General features: G+C 41.6%; 2 protein-coding genes across 2 annotated transcripts in view; both read right to left on the reverse strand.

Annotated features, from left to right (window-relative positions):
• Window positions 1–25,941, reverse strand: part of LOC100711798 (uncharacterized) — a 194,234-nt gene that overhangs the window by 66,074 nt on the left and 102,219 nt on the right. The gene's annotated exons all lie outside the window — the stretch shown is intronic.
• Window positions 22,559–25,941, reverse strand: part of LOC100689711 (class I histocompatibility antigen, F10 alpha chain) — a 102,361-nt gene continuing 98,978 nt past the window's right edge. Inside the window, exons 4-10 of the mRNA XM_025902030.1 lie at window positions 25,561–25,845; window positions 25,017–25,139; window positions 24,326–24,355; window positions 24,057–24,110; window positions 23,411–23,431; window positions 23,273–23,317; window positions 22,559–23,083 (exon numbers count right to left, since the gene is read on the reverse strand). Coding sequence (XP_025757815.1) covers window positions 23,007–23,083; window positions 23,273–23,317; window positions 23,411–23,431; window positions 24,057–24,110; window positions 24,326–24,355; window positions 25,017–25,139; window positions 25,561–25,845 — 635 coding nt within the window. The 3' untranslated portion in view covers window positions 22,559–23,006. The remainder of the gene's footprint in view (window positions 23,084–23,272; window positions 23,318–23,410; window positions 23,432–24,056; window positions 24,111–24,325; window positions 24,356–25,016; window positions 25,140–25,560; window positions 25,846–25,941) is intronic.

A 25,941-nucleotide genomic window follows, 5' to 3' on the forward strand; every position in this document is an offset into this window, starting at 1 on the left:
AGACTCCTTTGAGTAGGTAAGAGTTTAATCATGTTTTGCTTGCAACTGCAAAGTGGGGGGGGCGTACGTGTTAGTCTGTTCCAGGAAGTACACCAGATGTCCCAGAGATAAGCGACAGCGGAGGCGAGCGTCCGAGGATGGAGACAGGAAGCATCTGGCTTCGACGCGAAGATGATGTTCTGTTTAAAACTGTGTTCAAAGTTAACTGAACGTTTGTGGTTTTGGAGTGACGTATGCTTTGTTTGAGTCTGCCTGGCAACAGGAAGACTGCCAACCCTATAAAGTCTTTGTTCTGACTATTGTAAGGTAGTTCGACGCTGAAATCTGCACAGCGTTCGGACTCACGCACGTGTGTACATTAAAATGCCGTCTAATTGCACCGGCCGGATCAGTGGTGGTTATTTTGAATTCCTCCTCAACATTTTGAACCTTAACACTCCACAATTGTAATTATAAGCTAGATATATTTCTACTAATGAAATTAGTTTGCTAACAGCAACAGGGATGAGTCAGTGAGTCAGTTGCGCTTGTGAATCATGATTCATGAGTCAGTAAAGTGATTCTCGAGTATTGAACGATTCGTTCATGATTCGCACATCACTACTGTTTTCTGCATTATTCATTCGCTTATTACCCACCAGTCTACCGTTGTTTACAGCGCTGTCGACTGCTGTTTTTTGTTTTTTTTAACTTAAATGTCCTCGGACAAGAAAGCCTAAATTCTGCTGTTCAATACTGAAGAAATGTACTTTTTAAAATTATGCAATATTGCAGAATATTTTTAAGGTTATCTGCTATAAAAAGCCAGGCCAGGAAAATCTCCATCATGTTTTTCTGTGTTTTATCCTCAGTTACTTAAACACAAAGGCATCTGCTGTGATGTTCACAATTCTGATGAAGTCTCACATGTATCAGTACTGATAAATGATCAGAATTATAATATTTCCATCTGAGGAAAATTATATCGGATCGAGTGGATTATAGAAATCAGTGATGATACCCAGTGTCATGGTCCTGGGTCATTTTGACCCAGCGTTCTTAGTTTTTTTGTGTTTTTGTATTTTGTTCTCTATTTATTCTATGGATCCTAGGTTGTTTAGTTTAGTTTATTAGAATTCCCCTCATGTCTTTACCCCGTGTCCTCCTCCACGTATCCTCCACGAGTTCCCATGCCTCGTTTCTCCTCCTTGTGTTTTATTCAATGTTTTCCCCAGCCCGTTATGTCTGTGCTCTCCCCGTGTCCTCTCCTCCCCTCCTGTCTGCACCTCTGTGTACTTCCTGTTTTACTTTGACAGTCTCCCGTCAGTATGCGTCATGTTGTGTTTGTTATGTGAAGGCTGTGTGCAGGCAGGAGTGGTGGTCAGGAGGACCCAAAGTGCAGACGCTCGGAGGCAAAACGTGAACTCAAACAGCTTTAATGCTGAACTCAAAAGGGAAACAAAACAAGAAATACAAAATACACTTACACTGGAAGACTAACAGAACACACAGCTAGATAAGGGTAGATCGCAACAATGACAAACTGAAATACAGGGCTTAAATACATAGAGGGAGCAATCAGGGAATGGGCAACAGGAGGGAAACACAGCTGGGGCAAATCAGGCCTAACGAAACAGGGGAAGCAAAACCAGACACATTAACATAAGACACTCACCTCCAAAGTAAAACCGGAAACGTAACACAGACACAGACACTGACTGGACACAGGGAGACAGCAACTAGAGAACACAGACATAAACCATAAGACAGAACTTAACAAAGAAACCAAAGGCTAGAAATGATAAATAATATAATAAACTCAAAACCTCTGGGTCAACGACCCAGGCATCCTAACAGTGTTTGCTCCAGCCCTGTCTCGTTATGATTATTTGTGTCAGCTGTGTTCCCCGTGTGCTCCCACTTCCCTCCTTAACCCTCTGTGTATTTATGTCCGCGTCTCCCTTATTCCTGGCCGTGTGTTTCTCTGTGTACTAGTTTATAGCTTCCCAGTTTAGTTTGTATGGTTTTGCTCTCCAGCAATAAAGCTGTGAATTTTGAGTTCATTCCTGCCTCCGTGAGTTTGCGATTGGGTCCTCATCCTGCTTGCACACAGCCGCATCATAATACCCAGCCCTAGTGAGCAGCCTAGGCCTGACAGAAGTGGATGTAACTGTGGACAATAAGAAAAGATGAAAAAAACGATTGATAACTTTTTTGTTAAGTTAAGGAATGTCAATGGAAAATTGTACTTAGTAGTCAGTATAATCTTTTAATGATATAAGTTTCCATATATGCTTAGAGGTGTATAATCGATTGTGTAGTGATAGGATGTGTGATCTGTAGAAGGCTGCAAAGACTTTTATGTGCATTCCAGAGTGTTCTGGCATTCAAACTCACATCCTGGGAGCATGGGAAAAGGGCATACCTTCTCTTATTGTTTTATGATAGGATAAACGTATCTATGTCTGTTTTACTCTAAGTGCCTTTTGTTTAGATGAACTGCTGGACTTCCAGACCAGCAGGTTTAGGGAAGTCATTTATGGGTCACACTCTGACCCCCCCCCCCCCCCCACACACACACACGCACACACACACTCACTCAATGATGTATAAATAAAGACCAGGGCAGTGGCACGGGGCAAGTCTCAGAGCCCTCACTTCTGTGCGGGTGCTGTGGCTGCCCTTGCTTGCAAGTAAACTAACTGCAGTGTGTGTTTCTCCTCTCTGACTCTCAGCTGACGAAGTGTTATTTAGAATAAATCTCTTGACAAGGCTGATCCGTCTGAAATTCATAGCCAGTGCTCTGACACGGTGCCATCAATCTTTGAATGCTGAAAAAGCACAGTGTATCCAGAAAACACATTATATGCTGCAATAAATGCACTGCTCAAGTGTCCCCTCTCCCCACTGCCTTTCAGCAGCAGGCAGCAGCAAACAGGTCATCAGAGGAGGTCAATGTGAAGTTTAATATTGCCAAAGAGTGCCAAAGCACTTTAAGCATAAGCACTTTTTCAGTAACTTATCTTTCTTGTAGAACTGTGCTCCAAATAAAAAACTTTGTGTTGACAAGATTGTTAGTTAATCATTTACAAATGAATACTGTCTGTATGGACAGCAATTTCCCCCCAAAAAAGGTGCACATGTAAATCTGCAGTGTTAAGTGATGCGGTTGAAAAATTTGGGTGCGCCTAACTTTTGTGCTGGTGCGCCTAAGAAAAAAAGTTAGGCACACCAGTGCAACTGTGGCAAAAAGTTAGTCTAGAGCTCTGCATCACAGTACTCTTTGGGTCACTTTTGACACATAATAAGTGTCTACTACAAAATTTGAACTACAGATCTGTTTAGAATGCATTTCAGCCTCTCTGACACCTGAAAACTTACCAAGATGATTGAAATATATTTTATTGAAAGTAAAATTGAAAAGATCTTTCTGGAACTGATGGGATTTATTATAAAACCACATATAACCACTACGACCATACAACACTGTGTTCACTTTTGTATCATAAAAAAACCCTTGTAACTATTACTTATTATTAGCAATACTCATTCAATACTAATACTTATAATACAAACCTTGGTCTTTTTTTTAAACAAAAAGTTCTATTACATTTTTACCACAACCGACAGTAAACAAGAAATAAGAACATAATTTAAACACTTCTCAAACCTCACTCACCCTAACCCTTGGAATACCAGATGAAGGGTATGAATATAGTCACGTTACATCAACATATTCTTTCAGCGATATATAAAAATGACAATCATATTCACATCACACTCATAAAGAGAGACATATAACGGGACCACCTTAAACAGTGAAATGTAATGTTTTCCACATATTTGAGAAAAGTCTCAAAAGTGTTATTTTTTTCAACATCAGTACATCTTGGGACACAGCCAAAACACATGCAACAGTGTGGCTGGAGCGTCTCTGCACCGGTCACGTGTAGGATCCAGGTTCTTCTGGGTTTTTGATCATCTATTCTTAGACCAGTGAAGATGGTGCACAGCTTTAAACTGTACCACAGGATGTCTAAGGCACACTAAGGAGCTGTGTATACTCCTACTGGGTTCTTCTAAATCAGCTTCCCATTTATCTGTAAGATATTCAAAAACTGGTCAGTTGGAATCAACCTCAGCTTTAAAATTTAGACCTAAAATTGGCACTTTTGAGAGGAGACAACGTTGGTCTCTCTCCGATTCTTTATATCTTGGTAGAGATCACGCAGAGATGTTTCCATGTTTTACACAATCCTTTTATTACCCATTTTCCTTACAGATGCATCTAGAGATCAGCACACTGCAGTCCTATGCTAAAGGCTGATCTGAAGAGTGTCACACAACAGTTACAGTTATAACCTCTGGTCTCCTCCCCCTACAGTAAAACACCCCTACAATGGAAAAACACTGGTACAGTGGCCAGGGGTGTTGACACCCTGACCCCCATCTCCTTTTAAGGTAGTGTCCGTTTGCCCTTTGTCTGCCCCTCACCCTCGGTAACTCTTGCTTCCTGCCCTGGGGGTGGGGGTTGATTATCCTCCTGCCCTGCACTCCAGTTCCTTGTTCCCATTCCAGGCCTATTTTCTATTTTGTAATGTTACACCCATTAATCACCACATTATAATGTTGCAAGCAATCACAAACTACAGTCTCTCTAACTCCAATGTATACCAAGCAATCTATTATTCTCATCAGCACGAGAGGATTAACAGGCTGAATTAGCTGAAACAAAACATCCGAGCTGCAAATAACAAAAACTTTGGTTTATGTAAGTTGTGGAGGTATGTAAAGACGACAGGAGAGGTCTCAATATGTCTCACTCCAACTTCTTTATTAACAGTTTCACAACAACTCCACATACAAAAAGCGCCAAACCTCCACCCCAACACTTCCCTTAACCCTGGCTGTGAGTGGAGGCACCTGGTGATCCGCCACAAAGTACTTAAATGGTACTCTTTGAAACAAAGTGCAATTGTTTGATTATTGTTATGTGTTGCCTTCAATTCGGCTGTGCTGTCTGTTACAGTGTGTTCACACCGAACGCGATAAACGCGAGCGAAAATGCCCCAAACGCCCCTAATTTGACGCGTGCACATTCGCACCTCAACGCGTGTCCAAGAAAAATCCATCGCGCCTCAAAATTGCATATTTTGACGCGCGTGAACCGGAAATGTGGGAGGAATGTGGGAGGAAGTTGTGTGAGACGGTATCTTCGCAAGATGGCAGCTGTCGAGCTAGCACTTGAAGAGAGAGTCAGCCTTCTCTATTTACTTTGGAGAGCAGAGCAGCGGCGTTAAGGACGTCCTCGCAGTACCTGGGTCCATCAGGTCCTCCAGAGGCGTGAGCAGTTTGGTGAGTTTCACCACTTGCTCGAGGAGCTGCGCCTGGATGACGGCCGATTTCAGCGATATCACCGTCTTTCACTCGCCCAGTTTGAGGACTGTTAGGTTTTTGTAATGTTGATTGTCATTTATGCTTAGAAATATCTACCCATATATGCTTAGAAGTATATAATCGATTGTGTAGTGATAGGATGTGTGATCTTTAGCAGGCTGCAAAGGCTTGGGGTGCATTCCAGAGCACTCAGGGAGCATGGGAGACACCGTGCCTTGTCTTATTGTTTTATGGTAGGATAAACGTGTCTATATCTGTTTTAGTCTAAGTGCCTTTTGTTTAGATGGACCGCTAGACTCCTGGCACCAGCTTTGGGGAGTCTTCACGAGGTCATATCTTGACCCCACACACACACACACACACACACACACTTACACAACGCACAGGCAAGGTACTCTTTGTGTGTATGTATACGTCACATGTTAAGGAACCTATGCATATTCATGTAACCACAATAAAAGAGCAGTGTTACGGGAGAGCGGACGAGAGCAACTGGGGTCAAGCGAAGGAACAGCGTTTGTTCAGTTCTCTCCCGTGCACGCGAAACATAAAGAACTTTGCCTACTTCGTGTCTTGCTTGCTGTGTAATTACATTGTCTTCAACGTTCCAGCGAATAGGTTTAAGCTACAAACCTATCAAGGACCTGCTGTCCCGCGTCGGTCCCAGAATCGCCCGCCTAGACACCAACTACAGGCGCTCAATCCCACCTGCAGAGCGCCTGTCCATCTGCATGCGGTTAGTAAAAGTGTTTAATACGGTAGTCCTTTATTTATACCTGTGCTAATATATGCTAAACCATCCGTTTATACACTGCTAACATGGATGTGGTATGCCAACAGTGAATGCCGTCGGTGTTTACTGATAGCAAACTGTGGTAAGGAGAAGACTGTTTATAATATTTCTAGTGATACTCGAAAGGTCTCATCAAGTCCCGATTTAATTCAATTTATGCTGTTATCAGTGTTAGCAATGATAGCATGGCTGTGGTGTCATATCAGTGTATGCTCTCGGTGTTTGCTGATATCAAACTGTGGTATGAGGACCACTGTGGGTAATCTTTGTAGTGAGACTCACTCCTTTTATTTTTATTTAGACCTGGTTTAATTCTGGTATAGTTGAATATTTCCATTTCTCTCAGCTCTCAGCGAAGGCGGTCGCACTTTTCTCCTCTCCCTTATCTTCCCTGCTTAGCTTCTTATGTCCTTGTCTTGTCTCGTGCTTTTATTACTTTTCCCTGGAACACTCTCTCACAGTTTGTTCTCTAAAACCTAAAAGAGGAATTATGGATTTGATCAACTGGTCTCTGAATGCAATTGACACCCCTTCAACGAGAAGTCTGGACTCGGGTGAGCCTGAGTGCTGAAGATATCTACCTATTCGGAACCATGATAACAGGGTTCTTGCTGATCGGAGCTGGCTTGGCCCTGTCTTATCGAAGAATTAAGGAAGCGGAACCGGCTGTTCAAACCCCCACAAAGCTGCCCGCTGGGATTAAAACGATGGGATGAGGCGTGAGTTTCTCGAAATGGGTCATTGAGTGCAACACAGATGAGATCTTGGAGAACCACACGGCTGCCGTGAATACTCAGAACAAGACCTCTGAGTGCAAACTGATTACATCTGGAGGGGCTGGCTCGGAATAACATCTAAGCAAATTGGATCACATCTTGGGAAGCGCACCGCAGTTGTGAGTTCTCAGAACCTGCTCTTTGACCACAAGAATGATAACACCACGGAATGTAAGTTTGGATAACATTATAGGAAGCTCACGGCTCTCCAACAGAGATGAGAGACCAGTGTTGGACTGTTAGAACAGCTTTGAAATTCTTATGAGTTGTTCGCACTAAAGTTAAAACCATCATCATTTCATGCGGCTACCCCTTCGGCGCCAGCTGTGGGCTCAAGGCTGGAGCCGAACAAAAACTCCCTGATAACGACTGTGTTTTGTCTGTTCCTCCCCATCCTAAGCAAGGCCACCTGAGTTGGCTGGAGGACTGTTTACTTAGCCTGGCAGGGCGAAGGACACTGTCTCAGCTTGACTCTGGACATACACACACACATACACATACACTGATATGCACACACTGATCCCCCCTCCTTTTCCAAACGCCTTCGATGCTCGTTCCCTCCCGGGGAAGATGGCAGTCGACTGGACCAGCGCAGACATGCTGCAGGACCGGAAGCGCTGTCTACACCGGCTCTCTCTTACCCTTTATCCGCCCCTGTTGCTTGTCTTGTGTTTCTATGGTGTATTGATAGTCATGTGCTTTTGTGCTGAGGTGTTTTTTTCTGTTATCAAACTGTTCTCCCATTAGGAGCTCAGTCTGAGTGGAGTTTTTTTCTCCTCCTCTTTCCTCATGTTACGTATTTTCGTTGTTTTTTTCCTATCAGCCTACCTTTCTGACATGTCTTCCCAATGTCATGTTTATGTAAAGTTGGTCAGAAGGTTCCTTTGTAAGTGCGCATGCGCCATTAGCGTGCTGCCTGCTGTAACCCTAATTTCCCTTGGGATTAATAAAGTATATTGATTGATTGATTGATTGATTTGTATATAATCCCCGCAGCTGTCAGACTCTATAACAGGGGTCACCAGCCTTTCTTAAATCTGAGAGCTAGATAAAACTGTGAACAGTTTGGTTCATCTTTAGTTAGAATATGCTAGATAGAACCATATATCTTGATATGCTGTCTTATCACAGGTTAATTTTTCAAAAATATTAACAATGATTTAAGCAAGGAAAGGGCTACATGTCAACATACAACTCTTTATTTCTATTAATGTCTTACTTCATTCCTACCTGATTCACATGTTGAGGAATTATGAGTGATTGGCTCACTGTAGGGGTAAAAGTTGCTACTAATCAAATTATGATATGGTAAAGTTAAAACAAAACACAACTGACTGTTTTATATTATATCTAATATACATTATGTAATTATCCTTGTAATTACAAAATGTTTTATGAAAGATTTATGTTTTGTAATTTAAATCTGACATCACAAAAGTATTTTGGAATTTGAATAATGTATTTTGTAACTGCAGTACACATAATACTAATTTTGAACAATTTTGTCCAGGTCCCTTGCCACCGGGGACTCCTTCAGGACCATCGCGTTCAGTTTTAGAGTCGGTGTGTCCACGGTGTGCCAGATCACCCCCCAGGTAGCGACGGCCATCTGGGACTGTCTAGTGAACGACTTCATGGCTGTGCCTTCACCTGGAGACTGGCGGTCCATCACAGAGGGATTCCAGGAGCGCTGGAACTTCCCTCTCTGCTGTGGAGCTCTGGATGGGAAGCACGTCCAGACAAAGGCACCCCATATATCATATAGGAGACACACACATTGTGGTGCCCAAATTTATGCACCTGCTTGATTTTGTTTAAACAATTATTGCACACTTTTTGTAAATCCAGTAAACTTCTTTTCACTTCTCAAATATCACTGTGTGTGTCTCCTGTATGATATATTTAACTGACATTTTTTATTGTAACAACCAACGATTTATACAGGAAAATAATGGCTATTAACAAGGTTGCCCAAGCCTTTGCATCCCACTGTATTAGTATATTCTGTCATTAGTATAATATAAAATAAACTCTACATGTGTCAAGTCGTGTGCCAACATTTGCTGTGTAGTAGAACTGAGACATTAGTCATTATAAAAATTTATTTGAAATAATATTAAAATTCTCAAACAGAAAAACATTAAACATAAATATATAAAATATAAGTATTTACAGAGAGACAGGAATAAAAGGGACCCAGCTGCTCTCCAGAGCAGGAACAAGGCTGAGGAGGAAATGCGCCATTGGAGACTGGCGTGGCCTCTTCAGGGACACCAGGATGGCCAGCTCCACCGCCGATGGACCGTCCTGGGACCAGTCCCCTCATCTGCCTCGGACCTGTCCTCCTCTCTGGGCCTGTAAAACAGCACAAAACACAAAGAAATGAGAAGGCTGCTACTAGATTTTCATTGTCAACATTGAAAAAAAAACAAAAAAAAAAAACAGGATATAATCAGATTAGTTGTAGATATTTAGTAAAGGTGATCACAAGGGAATCCCACCGAATAAAAAGCTATCAGTGCTGCTGTACATCTGATGCTACAATTACATACCTGTGGGTGCAGCAGCAGGAGCTCAGGGACTTGGGAGCCAGGAGAAGCAACAGGGGATGCTCTGCAGCAGAATCAGTTGGTTCTATCAAGACAATATTAAATGTTAACAGGTTGAATACGATAATCATAGAGAAAGTATATACAGTGATCCCTCATTTATTGCAGCAGGGGTTGTCAGAATAACTAGCCCCTCGCCACGCACTTCATACACTTCCCCCCCCCCCCCCCCCCCCAGTGGCGTGTCTAGAAAATTTTTGTTGAGGGGCAGGTAGGGGCACAGATTTGGAGAAGGGTGGCAGATGTAATTGGCAGATAATGTTAAAAAAAAAAATCTACCAACCGTTAACCATCATTCAATAACCCTGTAAACCTAATAACTGAATTTGCTTTTGACTCTTATTAGAGTGAGGTTTTAACCACTACGGTGCAAAGTTTTTAGATACTGCGTTGATGAAGTACAAGAGATACAATCAGTGCTTTGTAAGCGTTTATTCAGCATTCAAGGACAGCAATATTTGCATAGTATTTTTACTGACATATAGTGCACATATGTTTTGGGCAAAAACATTTTTGAATATTAAAATACGAAAATTTTTAATATACAATTGGCAAATTAGCCAATGCAAAACTTTATCTGCCTATTAAAAAAAGAAGATAATCTTCTCACAAACTGGTGTTTGATTTTGAAACAGGAAAAAAGTGGGGAAACAAATGAAAAGACTAACATTTGAATGAAACCTGAAAGCAAGTAAATACTTTCTATGCTGCCTTATGGTAAACTTTGGTAATACTGATGTATAAAGAACAACACTGGCTGATGATGAAATACAGTCAGCTGGCATGGTGACACTGCCAGTATTAACCTGCAGGGCTGGACTGGGACAAAAAACTGGGCATTTTGACCAGAGACCGGCCCACCAGGTATTAAAGCCATAAAGCCTTTGAATGAAAACAAACGCTGTTGTGACAGTGATGTACACTGTCTTGTTGGTATATGTATGATTTCTATCAATTTTACGTCAGATAAAAACTTTGTTCGCAAGATTCAGATAATTATTTAATAACAGCGAGACATTTTAAATGAGAATAAGAAAGAAAAGTATTTCTTTGTGCCCCCTTTCCCTGTTAATGCCCTACCTGGCCCCCTGGCATAACTTTGCTAGACCCGCCCCTGCACAGTTACCAGCTGTCAGCTACGTAGAAAAGGATCCTGGTGTTATTTGTCTCTCAGAAACAGTTCATAACTTCCCTTCAACTCATTCATGTCACCTAAAAGGTAAACCTGTTTCTCCATCACCTGTTCAGCTCTGATGATTCAGTAAGGACATCTCCTGGTTTCATCTTCATGTTTCCCTCTCACCAGATAACCAAACCGACATCATGACCAGCAGCTTTACAGCTGTGGCTCCAGCAAACATCAGCTGATACTTGAAAGTAATATTAAATAAATTCTAACAGCTGATCAAGCTTAAACGTGCTGCTGTTGTTTAGCGCAACATCCGCTGGTTTCCTCTTTCTGGCGCAAAGTGGGCGATAAACAAACAAAAAAGAAAAACCGATCAGCTGATCATTGATCAGTTTCATGATTGAAGTAGCAACAGGAGAGGGAGGGGGGAGAGAATGAGAGGAGAAGAGGCAGCTGTGCAGCAAAGACAGAATAACTCCAGCTTTGTGTCTTTTTTTCATTCTAGCTGAAGTTCGGGACGAACTGCGGCTCTTCTCAGCTCAATACAAAACCTGTAATATTTTCTCTGAATGAGGGACCATTCCATTTTTAAGGAGCCGTTGGCAACTCTACTAACTAACCTTATGAATAAAATAAAGTTCACTATCAGTAACATCATAGCACCCACCCAGCTGTATAGAAACTTCATCATGCTAGCTAGCACGCAGTACGAGTTATTGTAACTGACTGTAAAAAGTCAGCACAAGGAAAATAAACTCCACCTAAACTTGGTTTATATCTGACCCAGATAGACTGCAGGTCATAACTTCTTACCTGAAGTTCAGTTAACCTGACAATCGGACTGGCGGCTGCCTCGGGTCTCTCCTCCTCCTGCCTACCCTTCCCTCATCCACCTGCTAGCCGCTGTGGAAGCTCCGCCATGCTCGATGGCCAGTCCAGCTATGTTAAACTGTTAATCTTTCGCCAAAAAACTGTTTTCTGCTGTGCCTCTTTCCTGCTTGGCTCTCCTACCTTTGCTAACATGATGCTCATAGCGCAGAAGCCGATGCTGCATTCACTTACACTCGGATATCTGAGCTTCACTGTGAAAACATAATCGTACATTTGATATTTCATTGGATTTTATTGTTTTGGCTTCGGGGTGGCACCTGGGGTGGCCAGTCTGGTTGGGGGGGGTGGCCTGTGCCCCCCCAGGCCACCCCGCTGGACACGCCACAGGCCCCCCCCACACATGAACATTAGTCACAGTTCTCACAAGCTGATTCTCAAAGTGCAAACCTTTGTAGATCGCAAAACGTAAAAGTATTATTATGCCGCGTTTTGTCTTCATCTGCCTGCCACTTTTGTGCGCCTTTTTCCCTCGCGGTGCAGGTGTCTATTTCCGAATGAGGGTCATAGTTATGGGTGTTTTTGTGCTGTTTTATCTATTGGACGTGATGGTTATCAAAACAAAACATGATAAATTTGACAAGCGCAGGAGACACGACACGGAGGAGATTTGTCAATCAGGCTGCAGAATGCAATGCTGTACTGTGCAAAAAAAAAAAAAAAAATCAGCGAAAAAGCGAGGCAGTGACAGATGAGCGGGACCACTGTGTGCTGTTTATTAATAAACAAAATATATTCCTATATGACAACATGCATAAAAGCAGAACAGTATTTGTACATCAGTGGGAAAATAGCGGTAGCTTTTGTGCGGCTTCCCCAGGTCAGTGAAAAATGTAAAAAGAGAAATGAATGAACTTACCAGGTTTCCCGATCTCTTCACATTTCTTCCTCCAAGCTCGGTCCTTTTTATTCCTGTCTCGGTACAGAAAGCAGCTGGTGTCGTACAGCTCCGGGTTGTTTGCTACAGCGTTGATTAGCCTTCCCTCCATTGAAGAATGAAGGGTAGTGATGTGCGGATCGATCCTGAAATATCGATTCCTCCGATATAGTGATGGTAAATTTGATTCTTTTTACTGAATCGAGTTTTAATGAGTCACTCACCAAAGTGAATCGGGTTTTTTGAGTCATTTGAGTCACTGAGTCAGTTGACCAGAGAGTGCAAAAAATGTACATTTTCACTCAAACTTAATTTGTTTCTCTTTTAATGTAAATCCTACTGCTAAGATGAGTGATTCTTAAAGAAAACAACTATTTTATATAGCAAAAAAGAGCAAAAAGAATTTCTAAAGGGAACATTTCTTTTGTTTATTTTTATTTTATTAGTATTTTCCTTACATGTGTCAAATATATATTTCCTCATCTAAATGTCCACTGAGCTGTGAGCCAGGGGGCGGTAGTGCGCCTTAACATTGGTTGCCAACCAAGAAGAAGAAGAAGTAGCTGCGAGCCAGGAGGGAGGGGGTGAGTGAGTGAGTGATTCGCTCGCTCTATGATTCAGCACAGGAGGGAGGGGGTTAGCGAGTCATGAGTGATTCGCTAGCTCTATGATTCAGCACAGGAGGGAGGGGGTTAGCGAGTCATGAGTGATTCGCTAGCTCTATGATTCAGCACAGGAGGGAGGGGTTAGCGAGTCATGAGTGATTCGCTAGCTCTATGATTCAGCACAGGAGGGAGGGGTTAGCGAGTCATGAGTGATTCGCTAGCTCTATGATTCAGCACAGGAGGGAGGGGGTTAGCGAGTCATGAGTGATTCGCTAGCTCTATGATTCAGCACAGGAGGGAGGGGGTTAGTGAGTCATGAGTGATTTGTTTCCCCTACGATTCAGCGCAGGAAAGGAGGGGGTGAGTAGCTCAAATGTGCTGTTAGCATGTTAGCAGAGCGATGCTACTGTGAACTGAGGAGCTATTGCCTTGATGTGAGGTTCTACTCAGGGTTTTTTCTTCCAGTTCAGAGCAGAAATGTTTTTGTTAAGATACTGGATGTTGTGTTTTTCTTCACAATTTGAATTATACGCTAGATATATTTCTACTAATGAAATTAGTTTGCTAACAGCAACAGGGATGAGTCAGTGAGTCAGTTGCGCTTGTGAATCATGATTCACGAGTCAGTAAAGTGATTCTCGAGTATTGAACGATTCGTTCATGATTCGCGCATCACTACTCCGATACCAGTCATTTATGTTCTAGAATCGATTCTCACATTAAAATATCGATATTTTAATATCGAAATTTATTAATTTAGGGTAAATTTGCAGTTTATCATTAACAGGAACACAGTGGAAAGAAACTATAACATTCGGATTGTCTACATTTAAAGGAACTACTTCCTCTTCCGCCTTTCATAGTCATGTGCGAAATACGGCTGTATAAATGTCTCGCAGCCCCTTGGCGTGCGCGCTCACAACAATGGCTGAGTGTAGCTGTGCTGACGTATTTTATCTCCACAAACAGCTGAGCCGTGGTTTGTGATACATGTGGCAAAAACGTGAGGTGTTGTGGCCATACTTGCCAACCTTGAGACCTCAGAATTAGGGAGACATTCAAAGGGCTGTTGGGGGGGTGATAAATACATTTTACAGTGTTTATTTATCAGATAAAATACGTTAAATGTCACCGTTATTATTGGCCGGCCCGGAAACAGCGGGGGTGTCCAAATTCAGAGGCTGCTTCCACCTGAGGACCCGGCCATCGCGGTCTAAAGAAAGCCGGGTAGTACGTCACGAGATCCCCGGGTGGAGTGAAACTCTGCCGTCTGCTCCTTGCTGTCTAAAATATAACCGGGCGCTGACGTAAACTCTCGACCGTCTCACACTTCTGTTTAATCATTTTCTGTTTGTCGTTTATTCAGCTGTGTGAAAACCCGGAGGAACCCACCCGAGGGATTAATAAAGTTAAATTTAATTTAATCTAATCTAATAACTTTAATCTCAGCCAAACCGATTTACTCACGAACAAATAAAACACTGAAAAAGCCGAACAATAACACTTTTAAATTATCAAAGTGACTTATATATTATGTTTAACCCGAGTGGTGAAAGACCGCGGGGGTTTGAAAACGATGTGTCGATCGGCTCAGATATTTGACGTTTCCACAGCTACATTCTCACCTGAAAATATGTTAAAAGTTTTTTGTGACCCAGAAAGAGAAATAAGAGTAATATTAAAACTAAGTAGCAGCCGCCATTGTTGGAAACTGGAATTGGCTGGGCCACACTATGAATTCTGCGATATGGTTTTTCAATTTTGTTGTCCGGGTGGAAAATCGGGAGAAATTGGGGAGAATGGTGGCTCCGGGAGATTTTAGGGAGGGGCACTGAAATTCGGGATTCTCCCGGAAAAATCGGGAGGGTTGACATGTATGTTTGTGGCAACATCACTAACCTTGTCAAACACCTCAGAGTAAATCATATCACAGAATATGACGAGCTTATGTTGAGACGAACTGTAGAGGAGGGACAGGGACAGGTGCTGCTAGAGCGAGACAGACGTCTCTCACGGAGTCCTTTAGTGCTGCAGGCAGGCAAGGTGTTCAAATAGCGCACAACTTCAGTGTTTTTATTTCTATATGATGAACTCTGCATTATTAAGCGATAAGAACAAGTAATCTGATGTCCTGTAATCATTATGACGCTATAATTTGAGATACAATAAATAGAATAGGTTTTTGTACAAAGTATCGGTATCGGATCAGTATCGTTGATACCACCCTGAATATTACTTGGTATCTGATCGGAAAGAAAATCAGTGGTATCGCACATCACTAATGAAGGGCTTTGGCTAGATCTGCCCCGTCAGAGTCACGTCACCAGGCTCCTGATTGGTTGTCATGGCGCAATTTGACGCTGGAGTTCAGATTTTTCCAACTCCAGCAGTAGAGGCGAAACACGCGTATGCACAAAGTGCAACACAAAAAGCGACACGCGTGATTTTTTTCGCGAGTCCAACGCACCAGACGCGGTACACTGACGCGCATTTCACGAGTTTTGGCGTTTTCGCAACGAAAATCTGCTTCCGAATTTTCGCCGGAGGCGCAATCGCGTGTCATCATGCGTTTCCATTGACTTTACATGTAAACCTGACGCTCTGGCTGCCTCTATCGCGTTCGGTGTGAACAGACCGTTAGACAGTCCCCCCCCCCAAGTGCCGTTTTGTATTTGTTTGTAGCAAATACCACTTCAAATATAATACAGATGAAGCTATGTAGCTGGTTTTTGGCCTACAGGTCAGGTGTTTTTGTTACACTGAAAACTGATCTTCTTCATACGGTGGCCCCTAGAGACAAAGCACGTACAAACTCCAAAACACTTGCAAACTCCAAATCACAACGGAAGTGCTCCAGGACGCTAGGGGCAGTGTTGAGCTCGATTTGCAAAATAAACGGCAAGTTTGTCTGTATGGGACGGTCTAGTCTCCGTCGCGCTTCCCAGGTTGCCTAGCAACCATGATACTAACCGCTGGAAACGTGTCATACAACTTTGTTTGACAGAAATGAAGGAGAACATATTTTGTTCATTTGTTTGTTTGTTTCTACAAGAGCTTTGTGTGATTTGATAAGTATCTGAGGCTGAGACCACAGGACAGTAAAACACGATTTTTGGGCTTCATTTCTGTACTGAACAGTCATTTAAGATTAGTTAGTAAATAACAATTAGTTAATGTTGTTCATGAGACTAAAGTCATATCACTTTGGTAATGTAAATATAATATGGCCAATATTATAGTTATTATATTAATCATTATTAGCTATTACAGCAGTGAACATGAACTCTGTGTCAAATACTGAGCTTCAGTACAGATTCTAGTTGCAGTTATCTATATATCTTCACTCAAAGACAAGTATCTTTGACAGTGCATATATAGGTGTATCATATATAAGAGACAAATGTTGTTCCTTCAGTATGTTGGCATTGCTAAATTTAGCTCATTGCTTACATATATTTATAAAAAGAAAATGTACGAGCTGTGATAACTGTTTCTGATAGAATGAAGATCAGACTGATATATTAAATATTCCTTTATTGGGTGAGAAAATCAGAGCATGTCATAACTGCTTTAAGTCACACAGAATAGATATCAGAGCCTTAAACAGGCTGACTTCTGCTAAATGGGTCAAACTGGGCAGAAAGTCTACAAACACATAACATCCTTATAGAATATGATGTAACACTATAGATCAACTTAGCTCAGAATATATAAAGCATATAAACAATTACAGCAATATGATGCAACAAACACAGCAGTGCTACTAATCCAAAATACTCAAAGCTTCATAGAACTGAAACAAACATTTATTTTTAGCTCCATTCTGCTGCTGATACATACTTTAGGTTTCTGAATATTAAACTTGTTGCTGCCTTTCATAGTGTGTAACTTGAAGGCCCTGAGTACTTTCTCCCACACTGAAAACACTGGGATGATAACATTATTTGAACATTACCTAATAAGACTGATTCAGGACAGACAATTAGTGATGTTAAACTTTCCTAGCAGTCCTTCACAAACAGGGAACAGTCTGTCTATTCTCTCCATCTGTCAGCTGCTGCTGGCTCTTCCTCCTCCTCTTCCTCACACACTGCTGAGTTTGTCCTGGTGGATCATCAGGGGTGCAAAGCCTCACAGATGATGTGCAGCAGTGGGTCCCTCAGTCTGTCCTCACTCTGGACACTTGCAGTTGTCACACATGGAAATCAAATGTGTGATAAGCTGCAGGATTCAAACACAAGTGTAACTTATAAATACATGTTCATACTTTTATTCCACAATCAGAGAGAAAGAAACAGAGAGAGAGTGCAGGACAGACAGACAGGTGACAGTCTCAGGTGTACACACTGCTACAAAACAGCACAAGAGAAGGAGGATTTAGTGTTTGTGTTATTACGAGTGCTAAACAAGAAGAGTTCCAGATGGTCCAGTGGACACATGTGTGACTCCTGTGATTAAAGCATCTTTCTTTCAGCTTAACGAGTGAACCGTCAGCTCGTTCAAACACACGTTAAAGTCCGTTTGGCTCGACACCACCGAACAGAGGCAGCAATATAACATAGCTAACATTAACAGTGCAGTGAATCCTGCTTGTGCCGTCATATTCAGGACTGCAAACCGAGCAGCATCACTGACTTCCAGCTTGTTGTGTTTGTGGATATATGACTGACTTTAATTATCCATAAAATCATCACATTCTCTGTAAGATTAAGGTCGACTATTGAACGGTGTATATTTTAAAGTAAAGGCTTTAAACCCAAGTTAGTACAAACATCGCTAATGTCACTTAACTTTGCTGACATGTGGCCAACATTAATGTTTTAATGTTCTTCATTATAAAAACATTTGCGCATAAATAAGTGACATAATATTCAGTACTTACTTCTGAAAGTTTACTCTTTGGCGGCTCCGCTTCCGCCGTTTTTTTCGGCAAAATTATCCACACCACCGCCGCGCTATGAAATCTGGGATATGTTGGGCCATGAAGGCAACACCGACCCTTCCTTAAAATTCATGGAAATTAAGGACGCATTTGAGGGCCGCATTTCGAGCAGCCTTTGAATTGGGACAGCCTTTGGCCTTAAAATGCGGCTTTTAAGGCTGCAGACCATTGACTGTAGAAAACATGGACGACGCGACTCCGCCTCCTACCATTGTGCAAAAATGAAGCCAAAATATCCCGCTTGGGGAGGCTGCCATCTTGCAAATTTGGAGCCAGAGTCTGCGCAGTAGTGACTTGAGGTGGAGTGACTGTGTAACGCTCCCGCCCACACACCCGCTGGACATGACCGCAAACACACACCCCTACACTTTTTACGTAGCCCGGCTGCTCGAGTTTTTTTTTGCTGGTTTACCGCGACTGACGACTCTTTAATTAAGGTAAATACAACCATGTCACTGTTATAAAAAAAGACGCACAGCTTATTATCTTATAGTTCTAAAATCACTTTGTTGTTAATTCGTTTGCTAGATTAGCCGCTAGCATACGCACTGTGTTGGAGGCTTGTTGTTAGCTAGTTAGCGATGCTACACACCTAATACTCTAATAGTCTGTGTTATTGAAGGATTCAGCACTTCTTATGTTTGTTATCCATTTTTAGACAGCGATGAGATCATCTGCACACTCTACAGAGGCCCAGAGTTACTGTTAATATCAAAAATATCATGCTGTCCTTTGAGATTTTAACATAAGACTGTGAGTGTAATGGATCTAAAACTGTTTAAATCTTCAGAGCCCTCTACAGCCTGGTAACATGGAGACTTTAAAAACAGCAGAACGTTTCAGTAGTGTAGTCTAATTTGTTCTTTTCATTTAATAATAGAGTCCATATTATATCAACAGCTACATTCACCCTGGAGAGAAACTAGTGAGGGAGACCATCAGGACCAAGCTGGGTTTCCTGTGTCCAGAGGTTTGGAGAAACTTCTTCCTTTTCTTTCATCACAGCTGTCCTGTGCCAAAGGTGCTGTTGACCTACTGAAAGAGGCTTCATTTAAGAAACACCAGGAAGACTGAAGCTCATCGCATTGATCAAGCAGGACTCATGATCTTCACCAGCAGCTCCCTCACAGGGAAATCTTCATCACTCCTCCGTAGGCCCGATCCAGGAGATGGATAAACCCAGCATTTCATGAACACTGTGATGGAGACCTTTGGTTTGTGTAATGTTATAAATACTCGGATACTCCCCAGAGGCTCCAGACTTTTACATAAAGATATTATATTCAGTCCTGTAGAAAGTTATATATTTAAAAATATATGATCCTCTCTGGTTACTCTGGTATGAATAACTCTGAATCACTTTATGGTAAATAACACTATCTGCAAAAAACTGTGAAAGAATTCCAGATGACAAGTTTGTAGTTCAACATACAAGTGACGACCTTTGACCTTCATCAGGTTTTATTTAATTGTGCCAGAGAAAATCTCATATGCTCTTCATGCAGCTGAGTACATCAAGTGTTTAAAACGGAAGCTGTGCAGGTCTGAGATCAGCAGCTTTGTGAAACACCAAACTGAGGTCCTGTTAATGCTGATATATAGTGACACAGTTACATGAGTGATTAATCCTTTTGTTTTTTTGTCTTTAACTTTATCAATAAAGCTGCAGCTTTCACTACAGCACGTGTGGTACTTTAACCTTTGTACTGTTTTCATCAGTTCATTTTGCAGTTAACATGTTGGATGATCTGTCTGCTGTCACTGGGTGGTGCTGAGGTCTGAATCTGAGGGCAGCTCCTGTAATCACAAAGAGAACAGAACCATCAAACTCAAATATAAATTTTATCCCTCAAAATTGAAATAAAGCTGATTCTTCTGTCCTCACACACTCAGGATCTGAAGTTCTTCTCTTACATTTTTTCAGTATTACAGTACACTACAGTACTTTAATCCATAGTTCCTGATTAATGAGGAGTTACTGAAGTACAAGCTTTTAAAAAAGATGTTACTGTCTTTACAGATGTGGCAAGAGACTGAAAACATGCTGTTGTTTGCACATATTTAATATTCAGTTCTGCACAGGAGCTGAAGCAGGGTGCAGCCTGTTGCTTTTACAGTATAATACTTGTAATAAAAGTACAGTAATTAGTGACTGATTAGCCCGGAACGTTTCTCTTGATGTCTTTAGTAAATTCATTCACCTGCACAGATTAGCTAAACGAACCCTGACAGCCGAGTGCTCATTTTAGCTAGCTAGGTCTCGGGACATAGCTAAGGACAGTAGTTACGGATTAGCTTACAAACACGATTAACTTACCGAAAAAGTGCAGCCGGGCCTCGGGTCCTTCTGTCGGGTAGTCCAGTTTACTGAAGAACACCTCAGGCTGTCAGGGTAAAACACTCGGTCGTGTTTTCGTAGCGTAAACGCTGGCCCTCCTCTCAGAGCCTACGCTCTATCTGTTATTCCCGAACAGAGATACACAAGTTTCTCCGTGACTGCAGCTGCCAGTCAAAGCTGCTATGATGACGTTTCAACCCAATTTAACATCGCCGCGGTAGGAATTAGAATCAAACTTATGGGAAAGGAGACCTCTTGGACATCAGTGAGCATGATGAGAACTATTGATAACAAAAGAAAGAATCTTTGGAAAAAAATTATCTAAGGAGAATAAATTTATTTTAGTCTGACCCCAGTCCCATCCGCTAACATGGAGGAGGCGGGGTTTATGACCTATACTGCAGCCAGACACCAGGGGGCGATAGAGACGTTTTGGCTTCATTTTTGGGGAGCTGTCGCATCGTCCATGTTTTCTACAGTCAATGCTGCAGACCCTGAATTGGGATAGAGCCGAAATCCGGTCATTGGTACTTCCTGGCTTGTGTAGTTACTAGGTAACAAAAGCTCAACACTGCCCCTAGCGTCCTGGAGCACTTCCGTTGTGTTTTGGAATTTGCATGTGTTTTGGAGTTTGCAAGTGTTTTGGAGTTTGCAAGTGTTTTGGATTTTGCAAGTGTTTTGGATTTTGCAAGTGTTTTGGATTTTGCATGTGCTTTGGAGTTTGTACGTGCTTTGTCTCTAGGGGCCACCGTATCTTCATACTGAAGTGGCGAGCCGGTAGGACCCCCCCCCCTTTGCCGTCTTTGAATTACGGACATATTTTCCCCTTCATGAAACTGGACCTAAGGAGGAATTCCTGAGAAACTGAACTTTAAAAGGACCAAAAGACTCTTTCACAGAGAATCAAAGCATTAATTAATAGTGGATTTATATATGTTGTATATTTATTATTTTGTTCCATTTCCCCTTTCCCCCATGTATTCAATATGTTTCTGGTTTTCCTTAACAAAAATTTGCAGTCTCTGGTCTCATCATTCACATAAAGACCTTTTTCTTCTACACGTCAGTCAGTCAGATTCACCCATTGCAATAAAACTAGCCCTTAAATAACTTTGCGTTACAACTGGTTGAAGAAGGCAAACTTATTTTCTATTAATAAGTTTAATAGAAACAGAAGTATTAACTAGTTACTAGTTATTGTGTCCACATCGCCCAGTGTGGCAACAAAACTCACTATTTGAACATCTAAGAGCAAGACATTAAAACAGGGAGAAAAGGAAAACACAAACAAGACAATGAGAAAGTCTTCTTCTTTTTTTGTTATTTTAGAAAAGAGCATGATTCACACAGAAAAGGTTGAGGATTTTTCTTTGAAAGAAGAAATACATGGCCGTTTTACCCCTGTGCGTTTTGCACAAACGACTGAAACACATTTCAAAGAAGCTGTAAATATTTATATCCATCAGCCCTGACTTACAGGCCCCATCATCATCATCATCCAACACATCACATAATAAAGATGTTTCAGGATTACACTTTTCTTTTTTTACACTGAGAAGGACACACAGCAGATATTTCACATATTTATGAAGATGAAAACAGTCATAAGGAGTAAACCTTTGTATTTTACAAAGAAATAGATGATACAGAGAGATAAAATCCATAAAGTCATTATATTTAAAATCCTAATCATATTTCAGAATCAGAAAAATCTTTATTGCATTAGACAGCACAGTAAAAAACTCCAGCCCAATCTTTTAGATGAATAACAGCATGAAAGTGTAGCTACTGATCAGAAGTATGAAAAACTCTTCAGCTTCAAAGGTTATTTGTAAATATAACACTAAAGATAATCATCAAACTTTTAATAATTCTGCCCTAAAGCTCCGACAGTAAAAGCTTCTAAATTTCACAGTCTGCAAATGAATATTAAAGCTGCAATAAAATGAAAATCTATTCCCAGAGTATCAGATTGTTTTAAATTATCCAATCACTAAATGTTATGAAGACATCGAACATTTTTCATAATAATTTTGGTAAAAAAATGACTGTTATATCCTCATCAGCCCACAACAGCAATCAGAGCAGGACAGGTCAAATCCAATCCTCACATGCTGCACTGAGTGCTCTCAGCGATTCATAAAACTGTTTAGGCTAAAAGGATCAAATCAAAAAAGGCACCAAACTGGTTCTCATTAAGCTTTATTCCCAGCAGCCATCTTTTCTTTTTAACTAAAATAAAATGTCCTTTTCTTTTCTACACTCAATGACCACAGTGGACTCTTCTTTCCACCTGCCTCAAGTATGTTGAGAAACGTTATTGAACAAAACTGCTGTGAAGACAGATTTACCTTAAAGCTTTTCACTTATTTTATCCTCAGTGTTATAAAAATCTGATTTTAAATGTTTGAGTGAAACTTCTGTTCTATACTAACGTGCTTTCAGATTTATCAGGATTAGCTTTAAGTTTTAAACTCCTCAATTGATACAGAAACCCACCTGTGATTTTTAAAAGTTAATTTAAAAAAACCCTTCATTTTACTGCTGATGCTTCTGTTTTCTAATATGTTGGAACTAACCACCCTTAGTCTTAATGTTTGTGCACTGATCGATATATCTGTAGTTTAAGTCAGGCTCCAATCTATGTGCTCTGATGGAAGTTCTCAGAAGATTTCAGACAGTCTCCTGACTAGATGACAGCATTAGACTCTCCTCCTCTGCTGATTGGGGTAGAGTTTGAGATCTCTCAGCTGCAGGGACAAACAAACTTATTTTAGAACAATACAGAGACCTACCTGCTCTGGTTTGTGTTATATTTTCATTGGCAAACCTGCATTTTCTTTGCATTAAAACATCATTAAAGTTCTAAGTGATGTTTTTTGTTAAACCCTCAAAATCCAAATCATAAACCTAAAACTGCAACTGTCAAAAATACTTACAGGAGACGCCAGAGCTACTGTTGGTCTCAGAGGAATACTTTGACCCTGTGAGGGAAGGACGATGTTTTCAGATTCAGTCCAAAAAATGTTAACCTATACTTTCTTTCTTTTCTTTTATATGCAGATGAACACACTTACCTTTGCGGCCAGTGGGGGGCGCTGTGGACACATGAAGAAGTATTAACAACCTCTAATATGACCTCTGTTTTTAGTGCATTTCTGTGTTTGCGCAGTAAACTAACAGTTGGTGAGCATTGCACTGACGTCCATCTTAAAGTAACCCCAACCCCTAATTTATGTTTAAGACCAACTTATTAGCCTTGGAAAAATGTAGATGTAGGTTTTGATGTGTGGCCTTTGAGAATTTCAGCATTTGAGAATTATTTTGAAAAGGCAAATCACAAACTTTGGTCATATAGGTTCAGAGTTATTTATGGACTCTGCTGCTTAATTAATGTGACCTTGATATTAATGCATCAAAGTCAAAACTCTCTGATGTAAATAATAATGAACAATCATAATAATAATGTATACTTTATTGATCCCTGTGGGGAAATTACTCTCTCTGCATTTGACCCATTCACTCAGTGAAGCAGTGGGCAGCCACTAAGCAGGCGCACCAGGGAGCAGCGTGTAGGGACGCTACCTTGCTCAGGGGTACCTCAGGGAAGCCATTCGGTAGATTCAAACTCCCGACCTTCCGATCATGGGGCAATCACTCTACCTACTGAGCTATCCCTGTCACTAGCAGCTTCATGGTAAATCGTTTAAGAGGAAAACTCACCATTTTGAGCTGTGACTCCACTGCCAGTTTGGCTGATGGTCGAAATGTTGGATGCTACACACACATAGAAACACACAAACACAAAATGTCAAAGGTCATGTTCTACAATCATTTCTACATAAATCTTTGCAGAGTAACATACTTACGGTCGCTTCCATTGCTGCTGCCATTGCCTACACACACACACACGCACACACACACACACACACACACACAGACACACACGTGTGCAGACATCAAACTTCATAAGAGAAAAATAAAGATGTTACCTTGGTTGCTGTTGGCTCCACGTCTGCCTCCTGTAAACAGACGTAACACAGACTGTCAGTGATGAAGGATGAACTCAGTGGTTTGTTCTACATGTGTGAAGCAGCTCAGTGAGCTTCAGACCAACTCTGATATCATCATCAGACCTCAGTCAGCAACATGTTCATTAACATGCAGTGTGACTGAATCACATGCTGAAGTGTAATCCTACAGTTTACTGTGATCCAGACTAAATGTAGTTGAAATGTGTCACAGTTCTACATGCAGACGTGTCTGAGTGGAGACGATGGAGGAGACGAGCTGCACACCATCAGCAAACATCAATCATTTCTGTTCTGCACAGAAAAACTACATTTATGTCCCAGAGGGGTCAAAGTTATTGGATCAGAAGCTGCAGACAGGAAGAGTCTGACATCATGTCACATGACTGACCTGTGACCTTTGACTCCTTCATGAAGTCCTAATAAAATAATAAGTGAAGTGTTTGAAAGCTGAAAGAGTGGAGCAGCTGCTGTGATGTTTAAATGCTGAAACTGTATCAGCTGATTTTCTTCATGTGTTTCAAATGTGATGATCAGTAACAGAGCTCCATGTTATCACTGAGACCAGGATGGTTTCATTTTTACAGGATACAAAGACAAACATTTGAACTCCACTCAACAATAATTACACACAACAGCACACTGGACTTACCAAGAATGCATTTTTTATACAAGATCACACAGGCAGCTACAGCCAATACCACGACCACGACTCCTGCGACTACACCAGGGATCAGAGCCCCAGGTCCTGGTTCCTCTTCATGGTCACTGTTCTCTGAAACACAGACACGAGTTTCAGGTTGAGGTCAGTGTCAGTTATTTGCTGCTGTTTGTTACTGAGATGTAGATTTGAAGCCACAGTCATGATGAAGTCAGTGATCTGACAGCAGTGATGTGAACAACAGGTGAAGCAGAGCAGGAGGTCAGTGAGAGGGTCGGCACTGAAACAGAAACTGTTCATATCTGGAACTATTCAGTGATTCTCTGGAGGAGATCGCTCCTCTGCTTCTTCAGGGCTGCAGAGCTGGGCTACATGTGACATGCTAGCTTTGTTCTAGATGGACTGACGTGGATCTGACCTCAGGACTGTGATCAGGACAGTAATGATGCAGATCTGCTGGACACAGAGGAGCTCCAGGCTCTGACTGAAGAAACAAAGTTATGATCAACAACAGAGACAATAAAAAGTTTCTTACTCCAAGTCTTTGCAACATCCACTCCGGTCGCCTCATGAATGACTTCACAGCTGAACTCTGACGGGTCAGACTTCAAAATCTCCACATGGTCTCGTCTCTGGAAGGTCTCATCGTTATTTGGAAGAACTCCTGAGCTCGTCAGGCCGTCGTCTGCAGTCAGAACACGTCCGTTCCTTCTGATCTTCACGATGATGTCTTTGGGGTAGAAGCCTGTGGCGAGGCAGGTCAGGATGAGGTTTGACTCCACTTTGGCCTTCTTTGCAAACACGTACACCTCAGGTGGAGCTGGAAGGAGGAAATGGAAAATGGCGTCACCACATACAGTAGCTTGCAAAAGTATTCGGCCCCCTTGAAATTTTCCACGTTTTGTCACATTACAGC

Source organism: Oreochromis niloticus, linkage group LG22 (genome assembly GCF_001858045.2).
Source record: "Oreochromis niloticus isolate F11D_XX linkage group LG22, O_niloticus_UMD_NMBU, whole genome shotgun sequence".
Lineage (NCBI taxonomy): Eukaryota > Metazoa > Chordata > Actinopteri > Cichliformes > Cichlidae > Oreochromis > Oreochromis niloticus.